General features: G+C 35.5%; 1 protein-coding gene across 6 annotated transcripts in view; it reads left to right on the top strand.

Moving 5' to 3' along the window:
* INTS6 (integrator complex subunit 6) overlaps positions 1-22393 on the top strand; it is a 109258-nt gene that overhangs the window by 61791 nt on the left and 25074 nt on the right. For all 6 annotated transcript variants that reach the window (XR_009346835.1, XR_009346837.1, XR_009346836.1 and 3 more), the window contains 10 exons: positions 745-899; positions 6868-7020; positions 7147-7279; positions 8420-8514; positions 11198-11308; positions 12309-12524; positions 14620-14746; positions 15582-15724; positions 15919-16150; positions 21862-22230. Coding sequence is in view for 3 of the 6 variants with exons in the window: in XM_059143767.1 (XP_058999750.1) it covers positions 745-899; positions 6868-7020; positions 7147-7279; positions 8420-8514; positions 11198-11308; positions 12309-12524; positions 14620-14746; positions 15582-15724; positions 15919-16150; positions 21862-22230 (1734 nt within the window). In the remaining 3 variants the exon portion in view is untranslated. The remainder of the gene's footprint in view (positions 1-744; positions 900-6867; positions 7021-7146; positions 7280-8419; positions 8515-11197; positions 11309-12308; positions 12525-14619; positions 14747-15581; positions 15725-15918; positions 16151-21861; positions 22231-22393) is intronic.

The following is a 22393-nucleotide window of genomic DNA, read 5'->3' as shown; positions in this document are numbered from 1 at the left end:
GGTAAATTGGGAGAATAGAAAGGTCATAAGGAAAAAAAAAACTGGTTACTTTCAGAGGGGTGTAATAGGGAAGGAACAGAAAATGGCAAAGTTATATAAATTGTGTCACTGTGTCTTTAAAAAAAATAACCTTCTTTAATTGACTCTTAGACACAGAATGTATTTATTTTTAAATTATTTTAATATTTGGCTTAGAGTTAGGCACCAAGTAAATGTTAAATAAACTGTTGAAGACCATTGCTATTTTGCTAGAATTATTTTAGATTGAAGGTAGATACCTCGAGTTTGATTTGCATATAAAAATTTTTTGATATTTAGGCTTTAGTTTAAAAATGATTTTAAAGAAATCTTAATGTAGCAATACTTACCTAGTATTTACTTAGCCAATGGATGACGAAGAGATTTTCTTCCCTATCATTTAATAATAGGGAAAACATACCATTCATTAAACAAGTATCTGCCATAAAGTAGGTTTTTACTTATTCTGAACTGGCAAGTAAAGGATACTGTGGGACCTCCTTTCAACTGTTGAATTCATAGTTGGAATTTATAGCCTTTACCGTTTTGTGAATTTTAATCTAGGTGTTGTCATATTAGAACCATTCAAAAGAAACAGGAAAATTCAGAATTGAGCAAGATTCAGACATTTTTACTAGGTTAAGTAACAATGGATATAATTTAACTTTTTATGGCTTTTTTTCCTTAATGATACTTACTTTCTTTGTCTTAATTTCTTTGCTACAGATGGTCAGCCAGATATATCAAGACCTTTTGGATCACAGCCTTGGCATAGCTGTCACAAACTCATATATGTCAGACCAAATCCTAAAACTGGGGTTCCTATAGGTCATTGGCCTGTTCCAGAATCTTTTTGGCCAGATCAGAATTCTCCAACACTAGTAAGTACCAAAATGACTATGACTTTGTATTAGTCACCATTTAACTGCTTTTCATAGTAGTTTGAAGTACTGTTACCAAGGATGTGGCTAATTTACAGGAATTAGACAGATGTTCAAAGTGCTCTGGTAAGCTATTATTACGTGATTTAGTATACTGTATCATTCATTATAAAGTAGTAGAAAAAAGGTGTTGGTTTCCTTTAGAATCTATTTTTGTTTTTTAAGAATTTATATCTTTATCTGACAGAGAGAGAGATCACAAGTAGGCAGAGTCAGGGAGAGAGAGAGAGAGAGAGAGAGAAAGAGAGGGGTAGCAGGTTCCCTGCTGAGCAGAGAGCCCCCTGCAGGGCTCGATCTCACCTGGGATCATGACCTGAGCCTAAGGCAGAGGCTTAACCCACTGAGCCACCCAGGTGCCCCCTCCTTTAGAATCTGTTATGTTTATGTTTTTATTATTGGCATTTGGGTGCAGAAACATAATGTGAGAAGAGTTTCTCTTTGGTCTCTAAATATTAATGTAACATAAGGATTTGTCTCTAGGATACAATTTAGAATTTAAATAAAAGGTTAGAAAATAATTCCAATTGTTTATAATCTTTTAGGATGTAGTCTTAGAAATCTATGTTGACTTCCATGGTTTTAGGTTATGTCCAGTGTTTTCATTCTGGAAGCTTTTAAATAGAAATGACTTTCTGGTCTTGTTTATATGAATTATTTTTAGAAATTGTGAGGTTTATTGAATGATCATTGTGAATTAACAGTATTCACTCTATGGTCCTTACACTAAAGGAAAAATTCATACAAATTAATATCTAGCCAGTGATATTAATATGCCTTTTTCAGGATAGCTTTTTTCGTAGTATCTGAGCTTTTTTTCTAGTTTCTAGTATCTAGGCATACTTTGTGGCAGAACATGTTAGTAGTTCTTTTGCTATTACCCTTAGAAGATAATAATGATATTTCAGAGATCCATGAAGCAGTTTTTTTTTTTTTTTAAGATTTTATTTATTTATTTGACAGAGAGAGATTACAAGTAGGCAGAGAGGCAGGCAGAGAGAGGAAGGGAAGCAGGCTCCCTGCTGATCGGAGAGCTTGATGCGGGGTTCCATCTCAGGACCCTGGGACCAAGACCCGAGCCGAAAGCAGAGGCTTTAACCCACTGAGCCACCCAGGCGCCCCCCCATGAAGAAGTTTTAATAAAGTTTCATGCAGATACTATTTTTTAATTAAACTGAAACCTTTCTGAAACTTTTTCATTATTATTTTTGTTAAGTTTTTATTTTAATTCCAGTAAACATATGGTATTATATTAATTTCAGGTATAGGATATAGTGATTTAACACGTCCATACAACATCCAGTGCTGATCACAAAACTGCACTCTTTAATCCCCATCACCTATTTCACCCATCCCCTCACCCACCTCCCCTCTGGCCATCAGTGTGTTCTCTGTAGTTAAAGAGTGTTTCTTGTATTCTCTCTCTCATTTTCCCCTTTGTTCATTTGTTTTGTTTCTTAAATTCCACATACGGGTGAAATCGTGGTATTTGTCTTTCTCTGAATGACTTACTTTGCTCAGCATTCACTCTTAGCTACATCCATGTTATTCATATGGCAAGATTTCATTTTCTTTATAACTGAATAATATTCCGTTATAATATACATATACCTTATCTTCTTTATCCATTCATTAATTAACGGGCACTGGGGCTACTTCTGTATCTTGGCTATTATAAATAATGCTGCTGTAAACATAGGAGTATCATGTATCCCTTAGAATTAGTGTTTTTGTATTCTTTTAAATACCCATGTGATTGCTGCATGGTAGAGGAGTTCTATCTTTAACTTTTTGAGGAACCTCCATACCATTTTCCACAGTGGCTATACCAGTTTACATTCCCACCTGTAGCGCATGAGTTGAAACCTTTAAACCTATATCAACTCTTCAGGGCAATATTTATTTATTTGTATTCTATACATATTTCCTCTATTTATTAGGGATTTAGTGAAGTGGTACATGAAATTAAGGCTTTATAAGAAGTGTTCTTTTATTCCTTTTCTTTGTTTTCTGATTGAATCATCATAGTTTTAAAATCTGGCCTTTCTAGAGAAGCTATTAATTTCTTTAGTCATTTTACTTTCTTTTCTGGAGCCCTTTCACCTTTTATAGAAGAGATACCTTATTTATATGAAATATTGTCTTGTTGGTTGTTCATTCTGTTGTATTTTAACACCTCTAGGAGTATGTGTAGTAATAGAAGGAAATCTAAAACCAGTGTCACAAGCATTATCTGTTAATATTGCCCTAGTGGTCTTTTGCAAATCGTTAGATTTTGAAGTGTGGGATTTCAGTTGGGGGAGGAAAGAGTATGAAGGCTTCTGGGTGGCTCAGTCAGTTTGATTTCAGCTTTTGGCTTGGGTGGTGGTCCTGGGATCCTAGCATCGAGCCCCGCACTGGGCTTCCTGCTTAGTGAGAAACCTGCTTCTTCCTCTCCCTGCTGCTCTTCCTGCTTGTGCTCTCTGTTTCTCTGTCAAGTAAATAAATAAAATCCTAAAAAAACAAGTATGGAAGTCAAAAAGAGTAAAGTGTATTTAGAGGAAGGAGAAATAGCTGAGTATAGGTGGATCATAACATGTGTGGGGGGCATTGAGAGTATTACATAAACCAGTTGGCTCATGACTTTAAATGCAAGGTTAGAGGATTTGAGCTTTTCTCACTTCAGTGGGGTTCACAGAATAAGTGAAGATGTTTTTAAAAGCGTGCTGCTTTAGGAAATTTAATCCAGTTGTTTTCATCTGCAGCAGAATTAGGAGATGAGTTGGATGGTAAGCAGGTTATCTAGATGGCTATTGCTAGGATTCATGTAAGAGATTTTAAGAGAATGAATTACGATGATTGAGGAGAGAATCATAAGAAAGAGACAATATTGGAAAGAACTGGCAGAGTTAACTGAAGGATATTAGAGGGGAAATGAAGTTTTTTATAAATAATAGTATTCAAATCAGATGTATTGATACTGAAATTAAATGTGATTTGTTAAGAGACTGGTTCTGAATTTATTAGATCATGGCTCCACCAGTTATTAGCTGTGTTTTGGTCAGCTATCTTCTCCACTCAATTTCCCATCAGTTAAATGGAGATAACTGCTATCTCATGAGATTGGGGGATTAAATGAAGTCATAAATGCAAAATTTTCTTTGCCAAGTTATAGAAGACATCCTCTCTTGCTAGTACACATTTTCCCCCTTGGATCTCAGTATTTTCATTCAAAAATAAAATTGAGTTTCATGGACTGTTTTAATAAGATAGGTGTTAGGTACATAAGAAATGAAGGAGCACAATATGAAGTAAAACATGGTGCTTCCCTTCTGAAATCTTACCATTCTACAGGAAGGTCAGACTAGTGAACATAATACAAAACAGTGTGCTGACTGTACGAGGTGCATGGAGCAGAGCCCAGAGGATGTGGTGCCTAACTGCCTGTATGTATTTGGAGGACAGGGCAAGAAAGGGTGTCAGATGTCTTACTTGCCAATTCAGACTTTAAAACTTTGTTTGTAATATGCAAGGGAGAAAATGATAGAGCAGCCAGGAATAATGCGAAACCAGGGGCATGAAAAGATGCTGATCTGCTTGGATAACTACAAGTGGTTAGGCATGGCTGGAGCACAGGGTATACATGATGTGGTGGTTGAAAGAGATAGGGACCAGATCATTAAGGATCTTTGTATATATTTAAAGAAAAGAGTCTGGGTCCTATTTTTAGGTGATTGGTTGCTACTTTTACCAAATAATTTTAGGTAGGGAAATTACATGATCATATTTATATTTTGTGGCTATGGGATTGATTGGAGGGAGCTAATTAGAGAGGTTAATTAAAAATAAGCAGTTGTACTAGTCTAGTCTGAGAAATGATGAAGGCATAAATTAGAGTACTAAGAAAGAGAAGATATAAATTTTTAGAGAGATGAGAATTTATTGACAGAAGGCAGTAACTAAATACTGAGCACCTGCCAAGTTTTTGTGTTCTGCCTACTAGCTTAGAATTTGTGGGATTTTATTTGGCTCTTTGTGACAGTTAAATAATGAGGATAAGGAGGAGATAGTGAGGATAACACGTAGGTTGTTTTTATTTTTAAAGATTTTATTTATTTATTTGAGAGAGCGAGAGAGAGAGGGAGGGAGCACGTGCAAGTGAGCGTGTAGGAGCAGGATGAAGGGCAGAGGGAGAAGCAGACTCCCTGAGCAGAGGGCCCGATGTGGGGCCCCATTCCAGGACTCTGAGATCATGACCTGAGCTGAAGGCAGATGCTTAACAGAGCCACCCAGGTCCCCCAACACCTAGGTTTTTAAAACAGGTTTTGGGGGGGCGCCTGGGTGGCTCAGTGGGTTAAGCCGCTGCCTTCAGCTCAGGTCATGATCTCAGGGTCCTGGGATGGAGTCCCCCATCGGGCTCTCTGCTCAGCAGGGAGCCTGCTTCCCTCTGTCTCTCTCTGCCTGCCTCTCTGTCTGCTTGTGATCTCTGTCTGTCAAATCAACAAATCTTTAAAAAAAAAAACAAAAAACAAAAAACCAGGTTTTGGGGGCGCGTGTGTGGCTCAGGCTCAGTGGTTTAAGCCTCTGCCTTCAGCTTAGGTCATGATCTCAGGGTCCTGGGATCGAGCCCCACATTGGGCTCTCTGCTCAGCGGGGAGCCTGCTTCCCCCCTCTCTCTGCCTGCCTCTCTGCCTACTTGTGATCTCTCTCTGTCTATCAAATAAATAAATAAAAATCTTTAAAAAAAAAACAGGTTTTGTAGTTTGGGGGAGAAATAATGAATTGTATAATAACGTGTTGGAGGGATTTATAAAAGATTCTGGTTCTATCTAGTAGACAGATGAAACATAAAAGAAGTGAGGGAGATTTGGTCTCAACACTGGATTTGAGAGCCACTAGAGTATATAGGTAGTAATAAAGTAATAAGAGCCTTTTATAGCAGCAAAATTTCAAATTATTTCTTCATAGCTCTTATTTCCTTCATCAGTCTTCAATCATGAGATTTTTAGGAAGGAGGCTATTGGGAGGGGAGAGCTGGGACTAGATTAACATGCCTTTTTTCTCCCCCTTACATTACTGTGTTTTTTCTATCTTTAGATCAGGTTGTCCAAAGTAGTATGTATATATCACAGAAATAACTGAAGGAAAACATTAGAATTTCTATTTATGTTTATTTTTTTCTCCTATTTTTAATATTATTTTATTTTATATTTTATTATATACCTATAAATTAACTTAGTCCTAATATATTGTGTATTCAAAAACTTTTACTAAATAAGGTATGTAATCAGTTTGGAAGTTACTACTCCATTATAAGAAATTTAATTGCCACAAATGAGAAGTTAGGAAGGTTTCTGTATTAGTTATTTCTTAGATGTAACAATTAATGATTACTTACTTAATTTCAAAATTTTGCACTTTATTTTTATTTTTTTTTAAAGATTTTATTTATTTATTTGACAGAGAGAGATCACAAGCAGGCAGAGAGGCAGGCAGAGAGGAGGAAGCAGGCTCCCTGCTGAGCAGAGAGCCCGATGTGGGACTCGATCGCAGGACTCCGAGATCATGACCTGAGCCGAAGGCAGCGGCTTAACCTACTGAGCCACCCAGGCGCCCAAAATTTTGCACTTTAAAGTGCAAATTTTAAGATCTAAAATCTTAAGATCTTAAAGATCTATAAATTTTAAGATCTAAAAAGATTTTTATTCTATGTACATTTTAAAAATGCTTTGGCTTTTTCTTGTGAATATAAAATTTAAGCATTACATTTTTAAGTATTTTCTTTCAGCTTTAATAGTGCTTTCAGTAGTAAATTAAACTCGTTACCTAGCAAAATCGAGGAAATGAGTAAATTCTGATAGTGAGTGGTACTGAAAATTAGTTTGTTTCTTGAATTTTGTGTGAATAGTAATAATAAGACTTTCCCCTCCAGCCACCTCGCACGTCTCACCCGGTAGTGAAGTTTTCCTGTACGGACTGTGAACCGATGGTTATTGACAAATTGCCTTTTGACAAATACGAGTTGGAACCTTCACCACTGACTCAATTTATCTTGGAAAGGAAATCTCCTCAAACATGTTGGCAGGTGAGCCAAAAATCTATAGTGACTTAAAAGTTGAATGTTCTTTTAAAAAGTTAAATTGAATCAGTGATTTATAAAACATTTTGTAAAGGTCGTTAAATATGTTGTCTTTACCACCCCTTTTAACAGGTATATGTGAGCAATAGTGCAAAATATAGTGAACTTGGTCATCCCTTTGGTTACTTGAAAGCCAGTACAGCACTGAACTGTGTCAACTTATTTGTGATGCCTTACAATTACCCAGTCCTCCTTCCTCTTTTAGGTAAGTATTCTTGTTCTGTTTTCTATGGCTCAGCATACATACAAACTTTCCTCAAAACAGAGTTTGGGAATATCTCTTTGTAAGTTCTCCTGTCTTGTGAAAATTAATGGAACCGCTTTTAACTCTGAAATATTGAACCTACTATCCAAGGTGGTTTTAAAGCAATCTGTGTCTGTCTATGGTAAATTAAAAGTCATTGTCAAACACCTTTGGTTCTATAAATTGTTGAAGATACTATGTTTTAAATTTTAAATATTCTAAGTTTTCTGCAAGTTAATTTCTTACATGGTTAGAATTGGTAATACAGGCTTTATATTTGGTGAACAAGACATTTTGTAGAAGCATATATTTATAAATCTGAGTGTATTTTCTTTCTAAGAATTTACCTGTACTTTAATTTTCATTTGGCAAATATTTTTCTAAATGAATGAATTTATTCTAAAACATTGTAATAAAAGCCTAAAGTTAGTTTCTGGGGATCCTCTGGCTATAATTTTTGAGCAGTACTATTGGAGAAGACTAATTTTCCTCCATGGAACCACATCAGATTTAAGTTATAGTCAAAATATTAGGTATATTTTATAGAAAATTTTGTGCATACTTTGCTTCTGTCCTCAAATCTATTTTGTGTCTAAGTGTAGATGGTGTATAGATTTTCTTGTGTATTTTCTGATTCTGCCTTTATTGTTACATGAAATATTGTTACATGAAATACATGATTGGTATCTATTTTTTGTTGTTGTTGTTGTTAAGATTTTATTTATCTATTTGATAGAGATCACAAGTAGGCAGAGAGGCAGGCAGAGTGAGATGAGGGAAGCAGGCTCGCTGCTGAGCAGAGAGCCTGATGTGGGGCTTAATCCCAGAACCCTGGGATCATGACCTGAGCCAAAGGCAGAGGCTTTAACCCACTGAGCCACCCAGGCGCCCGACTGGCATCTTTTTATGTTTAAAATGGTATTACTACTCAAAGTGGCAGAACTAAAAATTGTGCCCCTTTTAATTTTGTTAAAAACTTGATATCTGATGTTACTGCCTTACAAATACGAAAGTGGACTTTAAAAATGAAATGTATTTAACTTGATTTTCATGTGTGAAAACAATTGATGATGATAGTTTGTTCACATTATACATTTATAGATGACTTGTTTAAAGTACATAAAGCAAAACCAACATTGAAATGGAGACAGTCGTTTGAAAGTTATTTGAAGACAATGCCTCCCTACTATCTTGGGGTAAGAATGTTATTGTTAAAAATAGAACTTGTTACAAAATTTTACATTATGGTTATGGTTTACTGTAGATATTAAAATACTTATTTGTTGCTATTATAGAATGTACAGAATATACAAATGTTTTGAACATTGACCAATGTCAATGACCAATGCAGATGTAATGGAAAAGAAAGGTTTCAGTGATTTGCATAATAATGACGACAATGATAATGATCATGATAATGTATATATAATGCGTACATTAGGCCTGATATTATGCTAAGCATTTTACATTTATTAACCTCATTAGTTTTTGATACAATGTTCTATTAATCTCATTTAATTTATATAGTAACCCTATGAGGTAGAAATCATTATTTCTGTTTCACAGATGAGGAAACTAAGGTACTAACTGATTAAATAATTTGTCCAAGGCTACATAGCTAATGTGTGGGAGACTAGAATTTAATCCCAAGCAGCTTGGCTTTTAGAATAGCTCCAATTGTTGTACTCCCTTGTTAAATTGCAGTTTTATAACTATTTTTCTTTAAGGGTACAGAGTAATTTTTCTTGCTTTATTCCCTACGTCTCCAGAAATGTGTTTTTAGGTAGATAAGTATATATTTTCAGAGAATCATACATTTTTAGAACCATAACTTTGTGATTACAGTTGACCCTTGAACAACAAAGGTTTGAAGTGCACGGGTTCACTTATATGTGAATTTTTTCAGGTAGATATAAAGGAAGGTTTTTTTTGAGATTTTTAGCAATTTGGAGAAGTCGCAGATGAACCATATAGCTTATAAATACTAAAAAAAAAATTATCAAGAAAAACCTAGGTTATTGTGAGAATAGAGTATACATAAAATACATATTACGTACAAAAATGAATGATGTTACTAGGCTTTCAGTCAATAGCAGGCTATTAGTCAAGTTTTGGGGGAGTCAAAAGTTGTACATGGATGTTCAATTGTGTGGGGTCGGCACTTCTAGCCCTCCTGTGGTTCAGAGATCACCTGTACTTAACACCTCATGTATCATAGTAGCTAAGACCAATAATGTATATATTATTAAATGCATTATCTGTTGTATGAAAAGTAACTTCTTAAGGAGACCAGTGTTAAAAGCACTTTTAACCATTATTTTTACTTTTAATGCAGGAATACTATAACATTTGACAATAACTAATCTTTCTAAATAGTTTCTACTAAAAGCATTAATTTCTTTTTTTTTTTTTTTTTAAAGATTTTATTTATTTATTTGACAGAGAGAGATTACAAGTAGGCAGAGAGGCAGGCAGAGAGAAAGGAAGGGAAGCAGGCTCCCTGCTGAGCAGAGAGCCCGATGCGGGACACCATCCCAGGACCCTGAGATCATGACCTGAGCTGAAGGCAGCGGCTTAACCCACTGAACCACCCAGGCGCCCAAAGTGCCTCTTAAGCTTTGAAAATCATATTTTAGAGTTGTAAGAGATAAGTTTTGTGTCTAGCACATAGTGCCTGCCATGTAAGAGTGAAAAGGAAGGAACACAGAATATGAACTCTTACATATGTTGACTCATTTACGTTTCATAGCAACCTGCAGGATTTAGGCAAAGCTACGTGGATTTTAAATATCAGAGCTGGGATTTGATTGCGGTTTGATACCAGTGCTTCTAAACTTTCTGACGTCCGTGAATGGCTCTCATCCTTTTCTTTTTCTTCTTTTTAATTAAAAAATTAAAAAAAAAATTTAACATAAAAAAGATTACTTTTTTTATTAAAAAAATGTTTATTTATTTATTTGACAAAGAGAGACATAGTGAGAGAGGGAATACAAGCAGGATTTAGTGGGAGAGGGAGAAGCAGGTTTCCTGCTAAGCAGGCAGCCTGATGCAGGGCTCCATCCTAGGACCTTGGGGTCATGACCTGAGCCGAAGAGAGATATTTAACGACTGAGCCACCCAAGCGACCCAGCTATCATCCTTTTCTGACTGCATCCCACTCACACATACTAGACTGTCCTGCTAGTGACATTTTTCTTAGCAAAAGTGGTAGGCTGTCCTTACAGTTGAAAATTATTTTACTATACCACATCCACAGTAGTAAATATTAGACTGTTTTTTCCTTCAGAGCTTGTTTCTATTTTTTCAGTTCAGCTAATAGTGATTAACACTTACTGAATACCTGCTGTGTACCAGATGCTTCTGTATGTTGCTTTACATGTATTAATTCATTTAATCCCATGACAACCCTATGAAGTAAATACTATGGTCCTTTTCAAATGAGATAGTTTAGACCCAGAGAGGCTATATAACCTGGTCTGGGGTCACAGAGCTAGTGAATGGTTGAGCCATAACCCACACAGTTACCTAAGGTAGAAATCTTCCATTTTTCTTGTGTCCTTTTCATGTCTTAATCTCCCTCTGTGATGAGTCTCCTGCCCATTTCTTAAAAACTTAGTATCTCCAGTGATACTAAGGAGTCTAGGACTTTACCTTTCCTGTCCCAGGTTTTGTTAAAATATAGCCTCTAATCCTTTTTAAGTATTTCAAGCTACCTTTTGTACCACTGGCAAACATTTTACTGAAATACAAATATGATTATGTTACTCTCTTATTGAAAAAAAGAATTTTTTTTGAAGAAATCTTCAAAACTGACAATACATGTAGTCGTAACCTTTTTGACAAGTTTAGGATTGAGTGATGTTTTCTCTTTTCCTATAGCCTTTGAAGAAAGCTGTTAGAATGATGGGAGCACCTAACCTCATAGCAGACAGTATGGAATATGGACTTAGTTACAGTGTCATTTCATACCTCAAAAAATTGAGTCAACAGGTAATGTTAAGAAGTAGAGCTATTAAGTATTTTGAATGGTTTTGGCTAAGATGCTTAACAGGTGGTCCTAATGGAATTAGGTTGTATTAATATATTATGTTTTAAAGCCACATATATCATATATTAACATAATTCAGTCTCAAGTACATGGTGTGCTGTGTTTTGGAAGGTTAATTTGAAATAATAATTCCTAATTTATGTGGTCCTGGATTTTCTTCCACTGAAAATTCATGTTTTCTTTTGAGAAAATTGTGTTAGAAAGTTGTTTTTCTTAGACAAAAATCAGTTTCTTTTGCTTTATGTTTTAAAACCTCTAGTTCTTTTTCTTTCAAAAATGGAAGTTTCTTTTGAAGTATTTGTAAAAAGCATTGTATTTTATAGTCATTTTGTATATAAATCACATTAATAGATACTCTGGTAGTCAAGCAGTATACAGTTAGACTGCCAAGATATTAAGATCATATAAAGTACATTATTTTTCTAGTACTTCTACCACCTGTACTTTAACTGCTCATGGAGATGTAGGTTGGATAGAGTCAAAATATTGCTACTTGCTTTCCAGTGAAAAGCTATATCATGTTTGTTATACCTGTGAACATTTAGTTACGTGCTAATAATAGTGTCTTTAAATAAATACTGATGAGTTATTTTTTCTGATTTTATATGACCTCTGAATTGGAAATCCATATTTTTATTTAGGGTTCACTTACATTTCATGGTTTAAGTGTAGTGGGTACTAGTACATAAAAATAAATTGAAGTTGTTTTTGTTTGCCCTTCTCCAAAAGGTTATAATTGTAATGATTTAAAACTGTAAGACATATTTATTTACACTTTCTTTAGTTTACCAAGAACTTGACATGACCTATGCTACTTGAGTTTATAATTACATACATACTTTTTATAACATAAATACTTAATTTATAGAAGACCAAAACTATTAGTATTTAATTTACTAATTTACATTATGTCAAAACTAAATCTTACTATTTTTACTTCAGGCCAAAATAGAATCTGATCGAGTCATCGGATCTGTAGGCAAAAAAGTAGTACAGGAAACTGGAATTAAAGTCCGAAGCCGATCACATGGCTTATCAATGGCTTATAGGAAAGATTTTCAACAGTTGCTCCAGGGGATTTCAGAAGATGTTCCTCACAGACTGCTAGACCTTAACATGAAAGAATACACTGGCTTCCAGGTTGCTTTGCTCAATAAGGTAATAGTTATATGAATTTTTAGCACTGCTGTAGTTATATTCTGTGGTATTGTTAAATAAATCAGATTATCCATTAATTGATAACTTAGTTTGTCCAAACTTCAGAAGTACTTCTGTACCTCTGAAGAATAATGATCATTAATACTATTACTGAATCATAGAGTTTTAGAATTAAGACATTGTGCATGCTGAGTGGATGAATAGGTGGACTGATGAGTAAACCAACACATTCATTTTATAGATGAGAAAACAAATGGGGTGCCTGGCTCACTCAGTTGGTAGAGCATGCCCCATTTGGAGTATAAAGATTACTTAAGCAAAAAAAAAAAAAAAAAAAAAAAGGCAAGAAAGAAAACAGAGGCTTAAAGATTGCCTGAAGTTACTTAGCTAGTCTTACAGTTTGCTGAAGTTTGGTACTTATGCTGATGACCTTGGGTACATAGCATGGTCCTAAAATGCTTTATGAATATTCATTATTAAAAAGATCTTCATCCCAGTAGCCTTTTTGGAAGAAAGAGATAAGCTGATCTAAAATTATATGGAAATTTTAAAGCTCCTAGAATAGCTTAAAACAGTTTTGCAAAATAATGAATTTAGAATACTTGTACAGTCTAATTTTGAAACTTACTATAAAGTTGTAGTAATCATCAGCATGTTGTATTGTTGGTATATGGGTAAACATATAGATCAGTGGAACAGAAGAGAGTCTTGAAGTAGACACTCACATATGTAGTCAATTAATTTTTAACAGAGGTGCCAAAACAATTCAGTGGGTCAGAAGATAATCTCTTCAGAAATAGTGCTGGAACAGTTGGATACCCATATTCAAAATAATAAATTTGACCATTATCTCACATTACTTGAAGTGCTTATGGTCTTAAATGTAAAAACTAAAACTAAACTTCTAGAAGAAAACAGGAGAAAATCTTTATGACATTGGGTCAGGAGTCATCAAAGATTTCTCAAATATAGCACAAAAGCACACAAAAAAACTTGATAAAGTTCATTAAAATTTAAATTTTTGTCTACAAAAGAAACTTTGTAAAATGAACAGGCAAGCTACAGCCTGGGAGAAGAGTATATATAGAACAAAGTATTTGTAGCACAATATGTAAAGAACTACAACTTAGTGATAAAAAAATAAACATCTAATAAAAAGTGGGCAAAATCTTTGAGCAGTTACTTCACCAAACAAGATACATGAATTCAAACACACGTAAAATGTTGCTGTACCTTAATGGCCATTAGGGAAATGCAAATTAAAATTACGATGAGATCCCACCCACTAGAATGGCTATATTTGATATATAACCAGCAGTTCTACTCAAAGGTATCTATCTGTATGAAAGAAGTGAAGATACTTGTCCATATAAAGGCTTCATATGCAAATGTTCATAACAGCATCATTCATAATCAACAAAAACTGAAAAGGAAACTGTTCATCCATTGGAAAATGGATAAAGATAGACTATATCTACAGAATGGATTACTACTCTGCAGTAAAAAAGAACAGACTACTTATACATTAATAACCATAGATGAATCTCAAAGCATCATCCTTAGTGAAAAAAGCCAGATAGAAAAGATTTGATACAGCAAATCCATTTGTAAAATGGAATGTAGGGTGGCAGGAAGCAGATCAGTGGATGCCTGGGGATAGGAAAATTGACTGATAACAAATGGACACGAACAACTTTTCTGGGGTGATGGAAGCATTCTTAAACTGGATTGTGGTGATGGTTTCACAATTTTAAGTTTACTGACACTCGTCAAACTGTATACCTAAAATGGGTAAATTAATTTTATGTGAATTATACATTTCTTGGAAATCCGTTTTATGTTTTTTACTTCCCTTAGCCAGAATATATAGCAAAATCTTGAAAGATGTGAATTTATTTGATTGAACTTAACTACCAGTTTGGATCTTCTCGTTCCCAAAATAATACATTAAGATCGCATCATAATTCTTTATTATATTTAAAACTAATGAGACTTGTATATCTTATTTCCAAACCTATACTGCAGGCTAGAGACTTTAGTCTCTTTTAATTTTATATTTAAAAATAAAAATAAATTTGTCTTTGTTTTTCAACAGGATTTGAAACCGCAGACATTTAGAAATGCATATGACATACCAAGGCGGAATCTTTTAGATCACTTAACAAGAATGAGATCTAATCTTTTGAAGAGCACCCGCAGATTTCTTAAAGGACAGGATGAAGGTTAGATCATGGTTTTAAATAATGGTATTTCTTTTGTGAATTTCTTTCTTTATGTTGAAAAAACATGGTATATTAATCTAGCTTTTAAAGAATTTCTGTAGTAGTATTATATTATATATATATTATTTTCTTTGTAAATTCAAACAAATGAAATAAGAACTAAGTCATCCCTGATTCTTGACATTTCTATCATCACTGTTGTCCCAAATTCTTTCTCCCGGAGTTGAAAACCTTTGTTAGCAGCTTCGTTTCTCTTTAAAGACTTTTTGTTCATGCATTAACACACACACAGAATCATTTTCTTGTGATACACTGGTATCTGGTGGTTTGACTCAGTTGGTCCATACACGTCCTGTTCCTTTAGCTGTTTCCATGGCATGTACTACAAATCAAGTCAGGTGAGAATTTAACTCTTGGCCATCTCTGATGTAAGCATTCCAACTATAGCTTTATATAAAAAGGTTATGTGTGATACATCTTCTTTGTAAATTTTCCTATATTTAAATTCTTAATTGGAATAGAGAAGAAGAATTCCTTTTCATGGCAATGTTAACACGTATTGCTTATTTTGCACACTCAAGTTAACTGCAATATTTTTGCTTTGTTTAGAAGATAAAATCAATTCTTTAAAATTTTATTTTAAGAATTTTAAAAAGACTTCATTTTTGTCACAATATTTGTAAGGACAACACACTAATTTAACATATATGGTAAGGGAAGACTTCCTAGAATAACACCAGGTAGCGATTCATATATAAGAGGATATTATTTGATAATTAAACGGTGTTGTTTTAGTGAGGCTAACTTTCATTGTTGCTCTCTCCTATTTGAAAAGATCAAGTGCACAGTGTTCCTATAGCACAAATGGGGAATTACCAGGAATACCTCAAGCAAGTACCTTCTCCACTAAGAGAACTTGATCCTGATCAGCCTCGAAGGTTGCATACATTTGGCAACCCCTTTAAGCTAGATAAAAAGGTAAACTTGAAATGTTCCACTGTTTAATTCATTTGTGGATTTAACAGTTCTTAATTTAACTAAAGTAAGCTACTTTTCTTGGTAGACTAATAAATATCAACATAATTCTGGTTGCTCTAATGGGGATTGGAATTAGTTATGCCATTTAAGGACTGTATGTAAACCAAGGGAAATTATATTCTTTTTTGTTATAGGGTATGATGATAGATGAAGCAGATGAATTTGTGGCTGGACCTCAAAATAAACATAAACGACCTGGAGAACCAAATATGCAAGGGATCCCTAAAAGACGTCGCTGTATGTCTCCATTACTAAGAGGCAGACAACAGAATCCAGTTGTGAATAATCATATTGGAGGGAAAGGACCACCTGTACCTATGACTCAAGCACAGCCAGATCTTATAAAACCCCTTCCTCTTCATAAAAGTAAGAGCTTTAACAAAAAACATTAGTGCTGCTTTTTGTCTCTTCGTGGGGAGGGATTTTTTAATTATAGAAAATACTGAGTGTCTAGAAAAGATACTTGTTTCTTCTAATTAGCATGTAATCATTTTATGTCTTTTTAAAGAACAGTTGTTGGATATTTTGTATATTTATTATGCTTGATTATAGGTAGCATGATCTAAATATCATAAGTCTGAAGTATTTCAGAATAACAGTATTAAAGGGAGATTATCAATACCCATAGAAAGATAGTTTCCAGTTTCAGGTTAATTCAGCCACTAATTATGATATATATATATATATATATATATATATATATACACACACACACACACACACACACACACACACATACACACACACACACACACACACACACAATTGTAAACAGTGCTAGGCATTGAGGTATAGCAGTGAGATAGTAGTGATCTCTGCCTTCATTGATAATGAGTAAGGAAAGACAGTCATTGAAGGTTTCATTAGAAGTGTGATGCATGTTATAAAAGGGAAGTCAGGTATGTTTTGGAAGCATGTGGTAAAAGGATTTATCTTAGTTTGTGGGTTCAAGACCCTTTACTGAGGAAGTTAGGTTTAAGCCAACATTTGAAGGGTGAATGGGAATTGTTTTGCAAAAGCCGTGCATTTTTAGTAGTAGTGCTAAGCAGTTTTGCTACGTGCTACTATATGCTACAGTAGTAGTGTAAGAAGAATATGTGCAAATGTATACACTAAAGAGAAGGGATTAAGGGAACTGAAAGAATCTTAGTATAACAAAAATATTGGGAATGAGATAAGGTAAGAAATTAAAGATAGGCTTAGGCCAGAGCATGGAGGGCCCTGGAGGCCATTGTAAAGATTGTAGACTTTAAGGACAATGAGAATCTTTGAAAGGTTTTGAAGAGCTAGTGACCTGATCTGATTAGCATTTTACAAAGAGCAGGCCAACTGTACTGTGTGAAATATTGTTAGGGAAGAACACGAGTGGATTTAGGGGAACTCTTAATGAATTAATGATTGCATTAATTATTGGTAGTGATCATTTGTAGTTTATAACATCTTAACTGAAGAGAAACCAAATATTCTATACCTCCTGATGGAATTATACAGTACTACTTTTGAAGTACTCTTACCAAAAAAAAGAAAAAAAGGGAGAAAGACCCTGAACCTTATTAATCTGATCAAACTTCTAGATCTAATTACCAATTTATAGGAAATACAAAGGATAGAGAAACAAATGACAAAACAGGGATATAATTAGCATAATCTGGATTGTGGAAAACTATAGGACAAAGAATATGGGGTCTGTATGTTTCCAGAAAAAAATGCATAGCAAAAAGAGAGGTTACAGAAGGATCTTACAGATTAAATGGTAGTTAGAAGACATATAAACTAGTTACAATGGACAGGGCCTGATTTGGACCCTGAAACAAATAAAGTCAAAGTTTCCCTACAAATAGAAAATGTGCAAGGTAATTAGATTAGGGACATTGATAGGATATTTGATGTTGTTAAATAATTATTATGGATTCACAGAAACTAGTTAGGAAACCCAGGGAAGAGCTAATGACTTGGCAGTGGAGTTTCAAGAAGAACATGTATTTGAGAAATACTTGGATGTACCAGTAAAGACTATGTGGTGATGGACCGGATATTGGAGCCAGGGCAAGAGAGGAGTTGAGAGATGCTGGGTAGATAAGGATGAAAGAATGGAGTGGAAGGAGAGAGGATGAGTGAGTTTAGAGGCACCCACTAAACAGCCATGTGGAGATCCTTAGGTAGAAGATGGTATTTTAGTTTAGACCTCAGAAGAAGAGACAGGGAAAAAGAGAGAGGTGCAGGAGGCAGTCTTAACCTCCTTGGAGTGAATTAAATCACAGCAAGGGCAACAATGAGAAGCAGCAGCCTAGAGCAGAACTTTGAAAATGCCAAAGTTAAGGAGAGAAATAAGGTTCAAAAAAGGAGATTAAGAGGGAAGAATCCAAGAAATAAGGAGATGAGAAGAATGTGGCATCATGAGAGGTAAAGGGAAAGAGAATTGGGTGGTTAGCAGTCTCAAATACTTAACATGGATTGGTCCAGAGGATTGGAAAGGCTCTGATGGCCTTTGTCCACCTTAGCACGAGCAATTCTGATGGAGTAAAGAGGACAAAACACTGACGAAGTGGTTTGAGGAGTGAAAGATGAGAAAATGGAGACAATGAATGTAAGACAACCCATTTAAGAAGTTTAGCTGCGGGGAAAATTGGACAGCTATATATAGAAAAAGGAAACTTGACCATTCTCTTAACACCATATACAAAGATAAACTCTAAATGGATAAAAAATCTCAATGTGAGGGAGGAATCTATCAAAATCCTAGAGGAGAATAAAGGCAGTAACCTCTTTGGCATCGGCCACAGCAACTTCTTTTATGACATGTTTCCAAGGGCAAGGGAAGCAAAAGCAAAAATGAACTTTTGGGACTTTATCAAGGTAAAAATCTTCTGCACAGCAAAGGAAACAGTCAACAAAACTAAGAGGCAACCCACAGAATTGGAGAAGATATTTGCAAATGACATTACAAATAAAGGACTGGTATCCAGGATCTATAAAGAATTCTCAAACTCAACATCCAAAAAACAATTGAGTCAACAAATGGGCAGAAGATACAAACAGACACTTCTCCAAAGAAGATATACAAATGGCTAACAGATACATCAAAGCCACATTGAGATACCACGAGTTAGCATGGCAAAAATTAACGAGACAGGAAACAACAAATGTTGGTGAGGATGCAGAGAAAGGGAATCCTCTTAACACTGTTGGTGGGAATGCAAGTTGGTGCAGCCACTCTGGAAAACAGTATGGAGGTTCCTTAAAAAGTTGAGAAATAGAGCTACCCTATGACCCAGCAATAGCACAACTGGGTATTTTACCCAAAGATACAGATGTAGTGAAAAGAAGGGGAACATGCACTCCAGTGTTCATAGTGGCAATATCCACAATAGCGAAACTGTGAAAGGAGCCAGATGCCCTTCGATAGATGAATGGATAAAGAAGATATGGTTCATCTATACAATGGAATATTACTCAGCCAACAGAAAGGATGAATACCCACCATGTGCCTCAACATGCTTGGAACTGGAGGGGATTATGCTAAATGAAATAAGTCAAACAAAGAAAGAGTTCTCAGGTGATTTCACTCATATGTTCCTCATATTCCATGTATGAGTTGAATCAGATGAAACCATCTTGATTCTAGATCCATGACATTAGGAGAAGGAAGGGCTGCTGAAGGGAGGGAATCAGAGGAAGAGACGAACCATGAGAAACTAGAGACTCCAGGAAACAATCTGAGGGTTTCAGAGGGGAGAGGAATTGGGGGATGGGTTAGCCTAGTGATGAGTATTAAGGAGGGCAGGTGTTCTAATGAGCACTGGGTGTCATATGCAAATAATGAATCATGGAACACTACATCAAAAACTAATGATGACTGTATTGGTGACTAACATAACGTAAAAAAAAAAAATAAAAATTTTACGTATATATAGTTGCAAAAAAACAAAGAAGTTTAAAATGCAGCATGGGGGAGATGGGAAAAGAATGATAGCTGGAAGAAGTCAGGTTAAAAATGGTGACTTTGCTTTGTCTTAAAAATGACAGAGTTGAGCTTGTTTAAATGCTGGTATGATGGAACCAGGAGGTAGGGGTTGAAAATGAGGACGAGAGAAAGCATAATCAGCATAAAATCATTAGGAAGGCAGAAGGGAATGGTTCAAGGCCCATATGAAAGAATGTTGCTTCCACTGAAGCAGATGAGTGTGGGCACAAGTGGGAAGTAGAGAAGTTCCTATTTCACGGCTCTCCTTTTCTTTCCTCTGTGAAGTTGAAGGTGACATATACTATGGAGAGGAGAGATTGGGGAAGTCAGAGATGTTAAGAGAGTGGAGAAGGTTAGAATGGTCTTTTGTGGGAGAGGGAGAAAAGGTGGTAATAAGACTGCTAGGTAGTGCTAAAATCCAGGGACACTTGGCTGGGTATGGTGATCACTCTGCAGAGCTGGATCGTATTTCTCCAGTGGTGCTCATCATTCCAAATGCAGGACTAGGGCAAGCAGATAGAGTCATCAGGTTTGGAGTTTTGCCTGGCAGGTATCATGGGAGAACAACAGAATGAGAGAATTTAGGATGCTGATAAAAAGTAATACATAATGGGGTGTAAGTTGAATAGATTAGAAAAAGGCATTTAGAAGGTAGGATGTGATGAATAGGAGGGAGAAAGTGGAGGAGTTGTTGGAGTAAGTCTGGCTGAGTTATAGTAAAATAGCAGGAGTCCTGCTAAGAGATGGCTTATATTCCTCTATCCATGGATTTGTGTCTGATTTGTGAGGCAAACGAGATGAGAAATTAAAGAATTGAGAGGCCATGTTCTTGGCAGGTGATCTGCATAGACGCTGAAGTCATATATTACAGTACTTCCCAAACTTTAGTGTGTAATTGAATCACTAGGGGGATCTAGTTAAACTGCAGATTCTAATTCCTTGTTTAGAGTAGGGTTCAAGATGAGCATTTCTAGCAAACCCTCTGGTGCTAATACTGCTTGTATTAGACCATACTTTGTGTAGTAATGATCTAGGAGAATGCCCAAGGGATGGTGGGTAGAAGGAAGCCTGAGCCAAGTTGACCACAGAGGTGTGCCTTGGAGGTCAATGAAGCTAGTGATAAGAAGAGAGAGGATGAGTGGCATAGTTGAGCCTCGAAAGAGCCAGAGTGTTGTAAGAGTGCATGGAGAAGGGATCTTGAAGTGGCCCTAGAAGGTGAAGGAGTAGGTGACTCCACATCTTTATTTTAAGTCTGTGGAGAGTGTTTGAGAGAAAGTAATTTCTATTTCAGGTCTGAAAAGAAGAGCAGTGTCTTGGCCAGAGAGCTGGGTTTCAGTTAAAGCAGTAGTTATAGAAAATATTCAGGAAAATATGCAAATCATGGGAGGGGATTTAGAGAGGGAGTCAGAAGTCTTAAGGGATTTTTGTGGGAATGAGTTTACCTTCTGGACAGTAAATGAGGGAAGTAGAGGTGACTTTAGCTAGTGTCCTGGAAGTTTGGTGAGTAGTTAGAGAACTTCTAATTCAGCAGCTTTCTGGAGCGGGGAGCAGAATTTGCAAGCTTTGTTTTTTTTTTAATCTGATGGGCTGCTGTGGACACCAGCCTCTTCTGTGTTGCTCGAGTAACAAAGACTGGATGGGTGGTTATAAGAAGAGTATACTGTGAAGTGACCTGTTTGGTGGTATGTTCCCTACAGAGTATTGAAAGGTTTGGACTTGCTGTGTTTACTTTTGCCTCTGAATAATAGTATGTGTATAAGGCAGAGGTTGGTTGGAATGAGCTAAGGCTCTCTGTATATTTCTCTAAAGCATTAGAAATCTACTTGGTCAGTAAAATCACCATAGAATAAAGCAGAGAACTAAAAGTTGGCTTGAAGTTGTCTTTTATTTTTTTTCCTAAGGGCAAAAGTTATACAGAATTTGTAACTAGTATAAATGTTTCGTGTTAAATTCTGCCATCTCTTTGGCAAAGCTTATTAAGAACATGTAATATTTGTTAATTTGCATCCATCAAGGAGATTAGTTGTGATTTGCTGTAATATTATTTGTAGCTTTTTTTACTGTGTTCTTTGCAGTTGGCTCATATCATTTTTTTCCTTACCTTTGTTTTTAGTTTCAGAGGCCACTAATGATTCGACAATAGATGATGTGGTTGAAAATCATGTTGCAGACCAACTTTCATCAGATATTACACCAAATGCTATGGATGCTGAATTTTCACCTTCTCCAGCCAATTTACTGGAACGACCAACCAATCATACAGAGGCTCTTGGTCATGACCATTTAGGAACTAATGACCTCACCATTGGTGGATTTTTAGAAAATCATGAGGAACCAAGAGATAAGGAACAGTGTCCTGAAGAGAATATACCAGCATCTTCACTCAACAAAGGAAAGAAATTGATGCATTGCAGAAGCCATGAAGAGGTCAACACTGAGCTAAAAGCACAAATAATGAAAGAGATCCGAAAGCCAGGAAGAAGTATGTATAATTAGAGGCAAACCTCATATTTGATTTCTGTTTGTGCTCAGAGAAGAGTCAGATTAAATAAAAAAAAAGATTGATTCTAGATCAGTGACGAACAACATATGAGATATAGATATAGAGATATAAAAGATTTAGTTCTTTATTCAACCTACAAACA

The sequence above is a fragment of the Mustela lutreola genome, chromosome 13, assembly GCF_030435805.1.
Source record: "Mustela lutreola isolate mMusLut2 chromosome 13, mMusLut2.pri, whole genome shotgun sequence".
Lineage (NCBI taxonomy): Eukaryota > Metazoa > Chordata > Mammalia > Carnivora > Mustelidae > Mustela > Mustela lutreola.
This window is presented reverse-complemented; position numbering and strand designations above follow the sequence as displayed.